At 35.7% G+C, this 15,768-nt stretch overlaps 1 protein-coding gene across 1 annotated transcript; it reads left to right on the forward strand.

Annotated features, from left to right (window-relative positions):
- Positions 1–5,160: 5,160 nt before the first annotated feature.
- On the forward strand, positions 5,161–9,125 carry LOC129929000 (G-protein coupled receptor GRL101-like). Its single transcript, XM_056045652.1, has one exon. The coding sequence runs from the start codon at positions 5,312–5,314 to the stop codon at positions 8,903–8,905; it is 3,594 nt and encodes a 1,197-aa protein (XP_055901627.1). The 5' UTR covers positions 5,161–5,311; the 3' UTR covers positions 8,906–9,125.
- The last annotated feature ends 6,643 nt before the right edge of the window (positions 9,126–15,768 follow it).

Raw genomic sequence — 15,768 nt, forward strand, 5'->3', positions numbered from 1 at the left:
AGGAACGCATCGCATTACATTTGGCACCAACTCAGTTGCAGAAGCTGCCGGAGGGAATTTCATAGCTGATACTCCCAACGCCTAAGGGGCTTCACTCCTGATTTCTCCTCGAGGTTGTCTCCTGAAGCCTCAGTACCGCAAGGCAGCGGGGGTTTGAAGTCAGAGTACCCCTCTCCTAGATGAACTGCCTTACTAGGCTGACGAGCTCCATCTGCCCGAAGCTCCCGGTTTTGTGGCGCCAGGTATCCGCCTTCACCCCTTCACCTGTTAGTAAGAGCAGTTTCGCCGGGCTTAATATCTAAGCCACACGAGCAGGCCAGGTGCTGGACTTAGTTGTCAGAGGCTATTTGAGACGCATGCCATTAGGAGTACTTTATAGACAATGGGAGCTTAACCCCATTGACACCTCGCCTGGTACTAGAATCTATATGATTTATGTAGCAAGACCTTGTATCAGAACTTGCAATCTATGGGGCAAATGATGTAAGGGTCATCCATTTCTGTGGATTAACGAGGGTACCGTGTAGAAAGCACAACGACCTACCGCCTTAACTACTCCAACTGTCAGGGTTGTGTTAAGGCCTTAGCTCGTTTACCAGGGCCCCTGACATTCAACAGGCACCTTCGTGCTTACAAATAAATAAGTAATTAACTGTTGACAATGTAATTTCTTAATGATATGAATATAAGTTATGATGACAACTAATGGAGTAATGACATTGCATTTGAAACATTCTGTGGATATATTAATTAAACAGTAATTCTACACCTTGCTGTCAGACAACGTGACACATAAGTGCTCGCAATCACAACAAAACACTGATGAATCTAGTATTTAGTGTAGAACTCCACTCCCATACTAACTCCCTGAAGAGACATAAATAAAGACAAACTAAAAGAACCAGTCTAGTATACAATTGCATTGAAAATAACTGCGAAATGCAGTCATGCCTTAGATCAGTGATTCCCAAAGTGGTCTATATAGACCCCTAGGGGTCTACGAAGACTTCCAAGGGGTCTACGAAAGGGAAAACAAAAATTGGGGGTCTATGAGATGTCCACGGGGGTCTACGATAATAGATTTCTTTTAAACTGATCGTGACTTTAACTTAACATCAAGTTAATGTAATTCTTTCATACACCAATAAATGATTTGTACCTTTAAATATTTATCCTGCTATTCAAACGAAACATTGTTGTATCTAATTTAAATATTTATTTAAATAGCTAAAACATGTAACTAATGTTTAATAAAAGAATGTAGACTGTACAGAGTTGATTATTTAAAATTGAGATTTATTCTTTCCTTGTCAAACATGCGGTTGCCTAAGTGATTTTTTAAAGATGATATGTAACCAATTACGCTGGAGGATCATTTGAGACAATGTCACCCTGACAATAAAGAAAAAGATTTGAAAATCTTTCGAACACTCAAAGATAAAGTTCAGAATAGACCTTCAAAATCTCTCTTCCTCATCATATAGAGAAGATGGTGGTTTTTAAGAGTCTTACAATATCTCTTTACTTATACAAAAATACGGAAAACACTATAGGTAAAACATTGATTTTACCAGCCGTTGTAGTTTTAAAAACTGTTTTACACAAACCTACTTCTGATATTATTAAACGAATTTCTTTAAGCAACAATACAGTTCAATGTTGTATCTGTGGCATAAGTTATAAAATTAAAAGCTTCTTTGTAATTCTTTGCAAACGACATATATACAATTTGGGGTCAGCATCGTCGCAGGCTCTGACAAGGTGTAGCGCTGTGTGCTGCAAACTGCCTAAGGGTCGCCTGCTCCTTATTTTTAACCCACGAGACCTTTCCCATGTTTGGGTGTAGCTGCAAAGCAGTACAGTTTGAATTCTGTTTTCCTTCTGCTAGGTGGGCTGCAAGCCAATTCTAATGAGCCCTTCCTACCGAAAGCTTACTGGTTTAGGTACTCATTAGGTACTCACCTTCACCCCTGTTAGTAAAAACAGTTCTAAGTACCCAATATTTGAGCCACACGTGAAAGATCAAGACATATACGAGAAACTGCTCTTTGCGAAAACTTTTACAATCATACATAAGACTAATTAATTAATTGATTGATTAATATTTAATGTTTGAAGACTACTTCATAGAACAACAAATTCCTATATGAAAAATGTATCCGTAGCAATGGATAATAGATGTACAAAAAACAAAACAAAACATTTCCAGTGTGTTAGGTGATTCCAGTAATAAATATAAATTGTTATTTTAATTAGTTTAAATTTGAATTTTATCAATAAAAAAATAGATCTCTATAACTTCATGTGTAGCTTTAAATTACTTTTGCACTTTTTAACTCATTACAGTTAGAAATTTGTTTTAAAAATTATTTGATGAATTTGCAAAAGTTAAGTAGGGGGTCTACCGAAAACCAGAAAACATGGCAAGGGGTCTACGAGACAAAAAAGTTTGGGAACCACTGCCTTAGATAGTCAGCCTAAATAGGGGAATACAGAAGAATCTAAAAGAAAACGTTTCACCAGCATAATAACAAAAATAATCCGTCAGCTACAAGCTAAAAAGAAAGTGCGTTCAAAAATTGTGCCCTTAATACACACTGGTGCTAGAATGCCATAACCTACGAACCGACACCAACTAATGTCAGGTACTCAATAGAGCTGGTTAGTCATAAGAGCGCCATAAAAACCCGAAATTTATTTTTGTTTTGTAAGGATAACTAACTCTGTAGAAAGTAAAATTTGCGTTCTCCTTATTAGTGTTGAAATGAACATAGTGTATCTTTTAATGTATTGAAGAATTAACTTAATTCATATAGCAAAGCGTGAAATTAAATTTCATATTATAAGGAAAAGTATGAATCTAAATTATACAATTATATACATATTTTGTACTTTGAGCCTGCAATGAGTGTGAGCTCATTAAGATACAGCTGCGTCCCGCAGAATAATTAATCTTACTCTCTAATTCAGCGTTTCCAAAACTGTGTTCCGCGAAACCCTAGTTTTCTTCGATGATTAGTAGGCCTACTAGAGGTTAATAGTGTATTAGCCTATTCTGTTCGCATGGGAAACCTGTTAAGTTGTGCAGGCTCATTTTTTTAATTTTCTTACTACGTCTACTCCAATATATTAATCGAAATTGTTGGGAAGAAGTAGGTATCTTGGAGCAGTGGTGTCATAGAGAGGGGGGGGGGGCGAGGGTGCGGTCCAGACCGGTCGACACCATTTTGGGTGTGACAACAAGGTTTGGAAAAATTATAACTTGACAAAAGCAGACACATTAAAAAAGATAATAATAAAATCTCGAGAAATATCTTGGAGCAGTGGCGTCACTATTAGAAGGGATGTGAGAGGTGCGGTCCGCACCAGTCAACACCATTTTGGAAGTGATAATCAAGTTTGAAAAAACTATAAATTGGCAAAAGCAGACACATTGAAAAAGATAATAATAAAATTTCGAGATATATCTTGGAGCAGTGGCGTTACTATGGGGTGGGGTGTGACAGGTGCGGTCCGCACCAGTCGACACCATTTTGGGGTGACAACCAAGTTGGAAAATATATAACTTGGTAAAATGCAGAAACATGAAAAAATATAATAATACAATCTCTAGATATATGCCCAAATATGCCTTGACACATCTAGATGGTAGTTTAAGTGTAAAAAATACAGCACTACGTTATACCATTTGAAGTATAACAAAAGAAACCTGTTATAATTTTAATTAAGTATTATTATAAAATTTGCAATAATAATTGAATAAATGTAATTAACATTAGAATTTTACATTTGAGTAAAAATTAATAAAAGTAGGTTATCATCTCACACTGCATCAGTGGATTCCTAGATGTCCAGATTAAGAATAGAAGAACTAATGAATCATACATATTGGCATGAATTTTTATAAAGCATAAGATTAACCTAAGCCCAATCTGGTACTTATATAGAACACATTATTTCACTCATTTCTTATTCCCTAATCGCGTTGAACCTTTACATTTTTAGAGGCCCCCGAAAGGGGAAAAGACGCTATTAGTTTTGTGTGAAATGTCTGTAAGTCTGTCTGTCCTTCCCGTTTAGATCTCGTAAACTAGAAAAGATAGTGAAAAACCGACATCACAATATTTTAGACTTTGTACTTTGTACCATTCAAAGTTCTGATGCAACGGCTACTTTTTTTTTTTTTTTGAAAGCAAAAAAATCTATTTTTAAAATCACTTATGCAACCAGTTTTTTAAAGAGAATGCTATTTAGGATGCATTATAAGTTAGACCTAAATAACCAATTAGTTAATTAAATTACTTAGACCTAGACCCTGCCTCACCGTTCGACGCATTGAACGGCAAGCTGTCTCTACAAAGATCTGTCACTGGCAATGTTTGAAGCCTTCCTCCCACCAGGTGTCCAGTGTTCTGAGGTACTCCAGAAAAGAATGGCGCCAAATTATACCAGGACGTTCCTGTTTGCTCTTTCCTCGTATTGGCCTCCATGTCATCGCAACTCTTGGTATACGTAGTTCATTTTGTGGAACATGTCCCGCAAACCTCATGTCACAACCTCACTATGTTCGACTCCCAGTTCGGCAATGGATTTCATTGTTTGAGGCCCGATCGTTATAACTGACTCCTAAAATCCGTCTTAGCCATTTTTGTTGAGACACATTTAGTCTTTTTGTGTTTTGTGATGTTGAGTTATTTTTGTGATGAATGGTGTGGAATGTTTGTCTAATAGTTTTTGAAGGTCTGGAAAGGTCTGTAATTGTTCATTGATCTTTTTTTACGTTGTGTTTTAGTGTTTGAGTCGTTTGGATTTGTGTGGGATGGTAGGTAGTGATGTTTGATGGTATTTAACGATGTGCGATGGTATGTGATCATTTGTGATGGTGAGCGTCATAATGCAAACCGTTTCATTAAAGATAGAAACTAAAACAGCAAAGAAAAAAAAAGTTTCTGCACGAAGTGACAATATAATCGAATTACTTTGAAATATCACCTAGTCATGTATTATTCATATATGTCAAATTTGGTTCTGTCATATTATTTGCAAACCGGGAACGTCAATTATGGATATCACCAGGTTAGCATATATGGGCGGGGTCTTATAGAATAATTGGCATTAGAAAACAAGAGCCATTCACTCATACGAAGGCTGTCTTTCGAACTCTATATTCTACAGAAGTCCACAACTATTTGTTCGTAGATTGTAGTCTGAATTCTTTGGTGTTCTTTGAGTGTGAGATATATAAACATTTAAAGCGAAAACTATTAGAATATTGAACAACCTCATGTTCATTAGATAAGTACATCATATAATGAATATATTATTATACTTTATTATTATTCTGGGACTTTCTCTAATGTCTAGAGTAGCTGGCTATTCTACTAAAAATATATGTAAGACGGGTGAGCTTGATCTTCTTATAATCCTAAACTGTCAGCGTCCGCCACTCAAATGGGACATGATAAAAAACATTTTTAAATTACTTAAGCCTGCTGACTCAAAGAATGCAACTAGAAAAGTGACATTGATAGATATGTTAAGTTTAAATAACATTTCTTTGAATGATTCAAACATTAACAATGTTTCCAAACTTTGTGAAGTGGAGGATTATGATAACTCAAGTGTAGACGAAAATGTATTAAAACTACAGGATTACATTTCGAGAAACGATAAATATTCATCTAAATTATTCATTATATACATATCTAAAAATTCTTATGAGATCATTTTTGATTTTGAGATCAAGCTTCAAAATTTAAAATACATCGAATTTCTGATAATCAGTTTTTTGGATTGGAAAGAATGGCGTAGACCTAGCTATCCTTCTAGCTTTGTAGAAGTTGACAACCAAGATGATTTACTGTATAACAATGCAATAAGTGTCAGGCTGTGTTTTCGATGCTTAGAAGGCTGGATTTCGATACGCAGTAGAAGAAGTAAAGCTCCATTTTATTCATGTTATATGTTTGAGGAACAAAGAGAATTAATAAATTGGAAAGAAGCTGCCAACTTCTGTGTAAAAAAAAGTTCTAACATGATAACATTTGAAACTAGCTGGGATTTTGAGAAGTTAAAATTAAATTTAAGGGACTTAATTAATACCTATAAAAAAACTAATTTTCAATCAAATGATTCATTGCTATTTTATGTGGGATTAAATAGTCTAAAAGCTGGATACAATGAAAAATTATTTTGGATAAATAACCAACCAGTGAATTCATTTATGTACTCGAAAGTCACAAATGTGAGTAACTTACAACAAAAAAGACATGTCAGCTGTTTCGCTTGGAATCAAAATGATGTGATATTGACGATTCAATGTGAGGCTAAATTAACGAAGTTTCTTTTATGCGAGCAAAAATTTCAACGTGCAAAGCTGAGAGTGAGCACTAATAAAAAGCAAGTTTATACAGTTCCAAATAAAAATTTTATCCGTATTAATACCGAAATTGCTTCCATTTCTTATTTTGGCACAACAAGATATAAATTTCCAAAATTTGTTTGTGATTACTTCGGTTCGTCATACAACTTTGTGTGTGATGGTTTCATAGATTGCAGAAATGAAGAAGATGAAAAAGTTTGTACCTATTTATTTCAAGACTTAAAGGACTGCATTCAGAGTGAGAAGTTTCTTTGCCGGGAGCCCAACATGTATGGATTTAAATGTATTGCAAAAAGCCAAGTGTGTAATATGATTGAAGATTGTCCTGATGGAAGTGATGAGACAAACTGTGATGATTGTATTCTGACTCAGTGCTCACCAGATGTTTGTATTCCTGACTATTGGTCGCTGAATTGTTCCACGGCAAACTCTTTAAAAATAAATGAAACTAATGAAGGTATAAGTGAAATAAGTACTAACGTTTCTGGGTCTTTATTACAAAACTTGTTAGATGTTATAACTATATGTGATTTCACTTATATTAAAAGCAAGGTAAAAACTAACAGACTTGTGAAATATAACCAAGTTTGGTCTCCAAAGTGTCTTTACATCAAAGATAGAAAGGGTTCTCAAATGGGCTGTTCTGATTTGTCTCATTTGTCTAATTGTAGAACGTTTAAATGTCCTATTGGTTTCTCCAAGTGTTGGAATTCTTATTGTATTCCAGATTTTTATGTAGATGATAATGTCATGGATTGTCCTTATGGGGAAGATGAAATACGGTATCAGAAAAGACATAGATTTTATTTCAGATGTTATCAAATTGACAAATATATTCATCCCATTTATATATGCGACGGAAAAGCCAACTGTCCAAGAGGTGATGACGAACTAAACTGTATAGATCTATGTCCATCTGGTTTTATTTGTATAGATGGAACGGCCACTGTGAATCAAACAGACACTGTACTTAATTATACTTTTTTTGCACCAAACTTAACATATCTCAATATTTCTGGCATTGATGTGTTTCAAAATGATAATTTTATAAACATCTTTAGTTTAAAAAAACTTTTGGTCTTGATAGCTTCAAGATGTCATATTAACGATAATACTAAAAGTAATGCTCAAAATAGTTTAGTTTATCATTTAGATATCAGCTACAATGATCTCTCAAGGCTTACATTTCACGATTTTATTTCTCAATTTTCCAATCTTTATTTTTTAAATGTTTCGCACAATGACCATCTTAGTGTCATACCAAACTACTATTTTCTACGGTTTCAAAATCTTATCTCAGTGGATCTTTCATTCACAAGAATTAAGAGAATAAGTTTGAATTTTAATGACAAAATAAGATTTCTTAATCTTTCAGTTACAAACTTACAGAATGTCGTTTTTTCGCAATATGCCGAATACCAAATAGTTGACTTAAGAAATACTCTGCTTTCTGACTTCATCAAAGAAAAGTTTTTTAACAACATTACCGTAACGGGTAAAGTGTTAGCAGACTACAAACTTTGTTGTTCATATTTCAGAGGAGAAAAACTTCCAGCACATCAATGTGAAGCAGAAGAACAACCTTTATCAACTTGTGAGGATCTTATCGGACATTCTTTAAAACGAGTCTTGCTCTGGATTGTTGCGTTTTGTGCAGTGTTTGGAAATATGATGGCATTGGGCTACCGTATTTTATTTGAACGGGCAACACTTCATCTGACATATGTATTATTTGTTACATGTCTTGGTGTTTCTGATCTTATAATGGGCGTGTACCTTGTTATTATTGCCTCTGTAGATGTAGTTTATAGAGATGTTTATATTGTACATGAAATGTCTTGGAAACAAAGTACATTGTGTCAGATAGCCGGAACTTTGGCAACATTGTCCAGTGAAACCTCCACTTTTTTCATTCTGTTTATAACACTTGAAAGATTTCTGACCATCAGATTTCCTTTTGGTGAGCACAAAATCTCCAAATCGGGTAAATATGTTTTAATATCTTTAGCTTGGTGTTTTGGATTGTTCCTGTCAGTGGTTCCAATCTTATTCCGAGATATGTCTCTATATTCAAATAATGGAATGTGTCTCGGATTTCCTTTAAGAAAGTCCAGTGGTACTGCCTGGATATATTCAGTGACCGTTTTTCTTTTCTTTAACTCTATTTTATTCGTTGTTATCGCCATTGGTCAGTTTTTAATTTTCATAACAATATCTCAACACAGTTCTAAGTTTAAATCCGAAAGTCAGGCTTTAGCTAGACGAGCTGATAACATAACAGTGGCTCTCAAACTGTCAGTAGTGGTGCTGTCAAATTTTATCTGTTGGTTTCCGGTTTGTGTCCTAGCAATAAGGACAGTTTTCAGTGACTATGAGGTCACCCTTGAGACTTACGCCTGGATAATAGTTTTAGTTCTTCCTTTCAACTCAGCCTTAAACCCAGTTTTGTATACTTTACCACGTATTTCTAAATCTTGGATGGACTTTAAACGTAGACAGTCTACGCGAGTATCCAAATCTTAAAACTTGTAACATCAGGTTAATGCATTAAACCAAAATCAATAGTAATAAACAATGATTAAGCTGTATTTTTTAATTACATATTTACTTCGTTTCTATCATTATGTCTGCTTCCTCTTTACCACAGCCTGCGTTGATTACCCATCACTCTGTATCAGTATGTAAAAAAAAAAAATCTGGATTATGGGTACGACGGGGCGTACATTGTGCCTATGTGCCGAAATCCGCCCCCCCCCCCCCCGAAAAACATATAATTAAAAAAAAAATGTAAAAAACATATTTTATACATCTATATTTATTTTAATATCTTTTTAAAACCATCCAAAAATGTGTCTTTGCGCATTCCATTTTTAACATTTTTAATACGATTGAAAACAAATATTCTTTAAAACTGCATGTATTTATTAAAATGTTTCTTCTGTATCAATTTTCTTTCTAGACGTCTTTGAGGTAAAAATAAAAAAATAAATAAAGACATTGTATTCCTTTTGTTTTATTTTTGTAAGACTTTGTTTGAAATGTAGATGCCTCTTGAGGGAAGAAATTTATGACTGTAGATACCCATCAGACTTTTAAAAGAAATAATTTTATATCAGTATACATAGTGTGTAGCTATTTTATTGTGGGATATTTTACGTAAAAAAAAAATGGTCAGTGTACGTTTTTCATTATAGACGTATATTTAAATAACTACAATTAAAATGTTATCCTCGATTATTTTAAAAAGATTTACAATTTATTATTATAGCTTTTTTATATAGCGCTACTTTCATGCTTATAGCATGCTCTGAGCGCTTTTCCGTCCAATCTCATTTGTGGACCAGTTGGGGGGAGGGGGTATCTAGGAGTTGGTTTTCCGTGCTGCCTTTAGGCGCTCAGTAAACCCAACTCTGCCCGAGTCGGGTGTCGACTTCTAGGTAGCCAAGCCAAGCCATGTTCAAGCGCACTTGGCCTCTGGACCACGCTTCTCACCATCATTATTCTATTCTAAATTGTTCTTTATATATGTATTGGCTCATAAATATATAGAAACGTTTTTCGAGAAAAAAAAAACGTGGATGTAAACGAGAAAAACAAAATCTGGGCGTATTGACACATTTGGGAAAACTCGAGGTCGAGCGTTAGAAAGGTTTAAATATGGGTCATATTTGTATAAAACGAAATTAAAAAAATTTGGTTTTAAATTTTTAAATTTGGTGGAAACTTCTGGACGTGAAAAAAAAACAACCTTCTAGGGGATGACACATATCTTGAAAATGGTTCTAAAGATTTTACTACAAAGCTGACAGTTGATGTAGATCGCTGGCTAAAGAATTACTAGATCATTGGTAACACTAGAAAAACTCTGGTTTGACCATTATGTTTTAGAGAGTAAATAAAAACCACAAAACATTAAATTTGTCTGGAGAACGAAAATGTATTTATCTTGAACGAAATATACCTACTGTTATGACACAATAGAAGGACGCGTAGAAGTTTTGTAGGTAGTAAAGCACTCCTTTAAGACTTTGCAATCTATTTAGCTATTGATGTAAGGGTCATCCATTTCTGTGGCCACATTTAACGAGGGTGTCATGTTGCCAGCACGACAAGCAACCGCCCTTACTTTTCCCCAACTAGTGTCAAGTACACATAAGAGCTGGTTGGACTCAGAGGCGCCCTAACCCCCCCCCCCCAACCGCTAAAATACATTTATTGGTAATGTTAACTAACTTTGTAGATAGTAATATTTGCATTCTCCTTGAACTTGGCTACCTATGAAGGAGGCTCAAGGTTCGGCAGCCAACTCGAGCAGAGTTGTGTTTATACTGAGCGCCTAAAGGCAGCACGGAAAACCTTGTCCCCCCTACCTTCTCCCCCCCCCTCTCATACTGACCAACGGAAGAGATTGGACCACAGCGCTCTACAAGCATGACAGTAGCGTTATATAAAGCAATAATTTAACTTTAATTAACTATATTATATAAGTATGCTATATTATATTATATTGTCATTAACTTTAAATTGTTTATATTAAAAAAACTATTTATTAATTACAACCTGGCACTGCCAGGGTCAGGCTTCGTTAATTAGAAACAAAATTCACTGTAGTCTCCCTTAACATTATCCACTTAAATCCACTGAGAAGTTTTCTGATGATATAATAATAATAATAATAATAATTGTATTTATAAAGCGCTGTTAACAAACAAAATGTAGGCTCAAGGCGCTGTAATAACATTACAAACACAAACACGACAATACATATTAAAAACTAATCTAAAAAAGTTTTAAACAAGTAGGTCTTAATGTTCTTCTTAAAAATGGTATAGCATGTTGGTCCGTGCACTGAAAAGCCCGCAGACCGTAGCTTTTGAGGGAGAAACGTGGCACCACTAAAAGCGTTGAGTCCATTGAGCGCAGGGCTCTCTGGAGGACATATGGAGTAATCAGTTTTCTAAGGTACAGGGGCAGTGCATTGTTATATATGCACTGATGACAAAGTGTGGCGACCTTGTAATCGATTCTCGCTTTCACGGGAAGCCAATGGAGCATGCGCAAGAGCGTTGTAGCAGAATCTTGTCTTGTTTTTCTAAGTACTATTCGTGCGGCGTTGTTCTGTATACGTTGCAGTTTGGCTATTTTGTCATCAGGTATACCTGCTAGCACGGCGTTACAGTAGTCAAGGCGGGAGAGTATGAATGCCACAGCTAGTGTTTTTGTTGACTCCGTTGTTAAATATGGTCGGATCTGGCCTAAACTACGCAGCTACAGATAAAGACCCTTGCAGAGCTGACTTATGTGTGGGTCGAAAAATAGTGTTGAGTCGAAGAAAACTCCAAGATTCCGCACTACGTGGACATAAGAAAGCTGGCAGTTCGTAATAAAAAGAAATCTGTGCTTTCAACTTTCGAGACGTTGTTCCGAGTGCCAATCTTAATTATTTATGTCTTATCTTCGTTCATCTTGAGCTTATTTTCAACCATCCAATCGCTCACCCTTGCAACGGTACTACTGATTTTCTCTGCCAGATGCGACACCTCTGATGGTACTGAGGAATCGTATCACTGTGAGTCATCGGCAAAGAAATGGTAAAGGATGCCGGTTGGCTGTATGACACCGCTGAGTGGATATGTATACACAGTGAACAGTACTGGGCCTAGAACTGACCCCTGGGGTACTCCGTACTTCAAGAGTAAGCTTGTTGATTCAGTTCCGATATGACAGGTGTGCAGCAGTACTGCCCTTTGGCAGGTAACGAGGGTTCTCTTTAGAATGCTTAATGCCTTGGTTGTTTCTTCGAGGTCAGTTGTCGTTATCTCCTAGGTTGATAAAACAACAAAGTGTATTATTATTAATATATTATGTATATTTACAAATAATAGTACTAAAAAATGTATTTCTTTATTTTTTGTAAATTTATTTAATACTTTTTCATTGCATTTAATAATATATATTTACCGTGCTTCTTAACCAGAAAAACACTCTGCAATGAAATTAAAATGTAGCATGTTTTATCACTTATATAAATAATTAACAGACTTGGCTATCTAAAATCTAATTTATGTTAAAGAAGTCTTATACTTGTATAAAACAATAGTTTAAATTTATAAATGGAACATTGATTACATGCAGCAATTGCGTAGGTGGATTTTCATTTATTTGTATGGTAGCTTCAACAAATTTCCAATAAGAAGAAATAAAGGAATCTTTGTTTTGGTCTTAGTTTACAAAATTGTAAAAGAATGATACTTTTTCTCGAAGTCGTAAACTAGTAAAGCAAAATTTCCCTTTCAGACGTTGCAATCTATAGGGCAGATGCTGTAAAGGTCATCTGTTTCTGTGGCCTACGGTTAACGAGGGTGTCATGTGGCCAGCACAACGACCAACAGCCTTTACTTTTCACTAACTAATGTCGGATACCCATTAGTCCTGGGTGGACTCAGAGGCTCCCAAAGATCCAAGTCTTCATCAGGATTCAAACTCGGGACCCCCTGGTTCGGAAGCCAAGCGCTTTACCACTCAGCCACCGCGCCTCCAGTCGTAAATTAGTTAGAAAATTGTAAAATGCAAAAACTAGGCAAGGAAATACAAAGATTAAGTTTAATGTAAGGTTAGCCTGTCTATTGGTGATGATACTGAGATGAAAAAGTTTAAAGGAGCCGTCCTAACGACAATTATATAAAATGTCAATGTTTTCACTTGCGAAGAATATAATGATTGCAGTTTTTTTTTAATAGGCTACTCAAACCCATTTCTGACCTGTTTTTTTTTCTCCACAAGTCATGCAGACACAGCCGTTGTCCGCAGGGGTCGTACTTAACTTTTCTTTACGTCATCTGTGCCTGTCCTATATCTGTATTTCAATATAATAATAATAATAATAATGGTAGTAGTAATAATAAACTGAAATAGAAAAATGGGAATGTAGGCTTTGAGATTAAGAGTTTATGACAATTATCAAAAATAACAATATAATTCATAGTTATGTCGAACAAGGGGATGATAACCTCTGACCTCAAAGATACTTTCGAGGTCCACAACATTCCTAGGAACATCCTCGTTGCCTGTCAGATGGCGGTACTGCTGCAGACCTGCCACATCACCAGAAAATTCCTCAGTGGACACTAATAAAGGGACTACGATGAATTTTGTTTCCCTTTAACGAAACTCGACCCTGGCTGCGCCAGAGAATGAATGCTCGTTCTTTTCTAATAATAATAATAATAATCTTTATTGTCCATAATGAAATGTGTTTTACAATTTGTGCATTACATAAAAAAAAACACATTAAAACTATAGATAATATACATTCACACCAGACTCACTAAAAATGTACATGCGAAAAGTTTATATTTAATGATTTGATTGCCTGGGGAACAAAGGAGTAATTGTGTCTGTTTGTCATTGCTATCGGTGTCTTGGGAGAGAAAGAAAGAAATCGAATGAGAGCAAATGAGAAGGAGAGATAAAATGATGAAAGAGAAGAAGAGAGAAGGAGTAAAGTTCCAATTAAAGGTTACAGGTTACAGGTTACAGGTTACAGGTTACAGATTACAGGTTACAGGTTACAGGTTACAGGTTATCTGTTTTTGTGGCCTCGGTTAACGAGTTTATCATGTGGCAACACAAACGACTAACCTCTTTATTTTTCCCCACTTCAAAATGTAATCTACCCATTAGAGCTGTTAGGACCCTAAAGATCCTGAAAATAAAATAATACGAGTTTTTACAAACATTCGAACCCGGGACCTCGATTCAGAAGCCAAGCGCTTTACCACTTCGAAACAGAGTCATCAAAATATAGAATTAGAAAAAAAACAACATATTTTGGCAAAAATGTTTATATTAAAATGAACTTATCTTATAGAATTCAGACGTTACTAAAAAAAAAAGAAGAATTACGTCCTACGTGTGTTCCTAGAACCAGTGTAGGTTCGCCAATTCGCCATCATTTGGGGGCTTGAATTTTTGGGGCCCCCTCCATTTTTCGTAATATTTGATATTTATTGTAAAAAAACATTTCAAACACTCATTCCCCCCCCCCCATTCCCTAACTACTTTAATCCCTAGAACTCTAAGTGAACTCTAAACTTAAAACAATCAGAAAAATATAGAAAATGTTAATATATTTTACATCTAAACAGGGATACTTTGTTGATATAAATTCTTTGAAGCGATGATGGTATTAGAGGTTAGTTCAAAACTCGAACGAATGCTCTGACATGGAGAAGCTTAACAGCCATTCTGTTGCCCACTTAGCTAGACATCCTACTGGAAAGGGAAAGGTTTTTGTGACATTTATTAATATTTTAGTCACGTTGATAGAATGCATCGGTTGTCACTTTTCGGTCTAGGATACAGCTGTTACCATTGATCATAGTTAATAATACATGCTGGTAGGTATGTCATTTGAGCCTAAATGCATTGATATATCCTCGAATCGTTATGTGATCCCTAAATAACAATGAAAAGAACGGAACAATACCCTCTACAAAAGAACGGAACAATACCCCCTTAAAAGAACGGAAAAATACCCCCTGAAAAGAACGAAACGATACCCCTGAAAGAACGGAACAATACCGCCTGAAAAGAACGGAACAATACCCCCTGAAAAAAACGGAACGAAACCCCCTGAAAAGAACGAAACAACACCCCCTGAAAAGAACGGTATAATACCCTCTGAAAAGAACGAAACTATACCCTCTGAGAGCGCTTTCCTGCATACAGCTCCAAATAAAAGGTCATTTGGAAAGGCGAGTTTCTAACACACGGACTACATATCCCACCCATCGATGTTGCCATACTTGATTTTAAAGTCTATCGAAAGCCTCACTGGCAGGTGCAACACGAACTTCTACCTCGTCATCTAGGTTGGATTTTGCTGATATGGTGCTTCCAAAATAGAAAGACTTTTTAACATTATCTAATTGTTTTTTTTCCTTTGATGATGAGGCACTCAATACTTGTGTAGGCATTGGCGAATAAAACAAGCTTTTTTGAAGGTCCTCTTCTTTGAAAACATTTAGTACAGAATCATCTTTGACTAGCAGGTCTCTGATATGGAGTCCTTACATCTTTGAACTATGAATAGACTTGCTTAGTTGCGATACGTATGTCAACTCCAAAGCTTTTTTCACCAAAGGCAATTTATAGCATGGTGCTGAACATGAAGCTGAATAGTAGCCAGCACAAAGACTCCATTTGAGATCGGAAAAGGCTTTGGCATGGTGCTGAACATGAAGCTGAATAGTAGTCAGCACAAAGACTTGCTTCACTCCATTTGAGATCGGAAAAGGCTTTAGCATGGTGCTGAACATGAAACTGAATAGTAGCCAGCACAAAGACTTGCTTCACTCCATTTGAGATTGGAAAAGGCTGAAAGA

The sequence above is a fragment of the Biomphalaria glabrata genome, chromosome 11, assembly GCF_947242115.1.
Source record: "Biomphalaria glabrata chromosome 11, xgBioGlab47.1, whole genome shotgun sequence".
In the NCBI taxonomy this organism is placed as follows: Eukaryota; Metazoa; Mollusca; class Gastropoda; family Planorbidae; genus Biomphalaria; species Biomphalaria glabrata.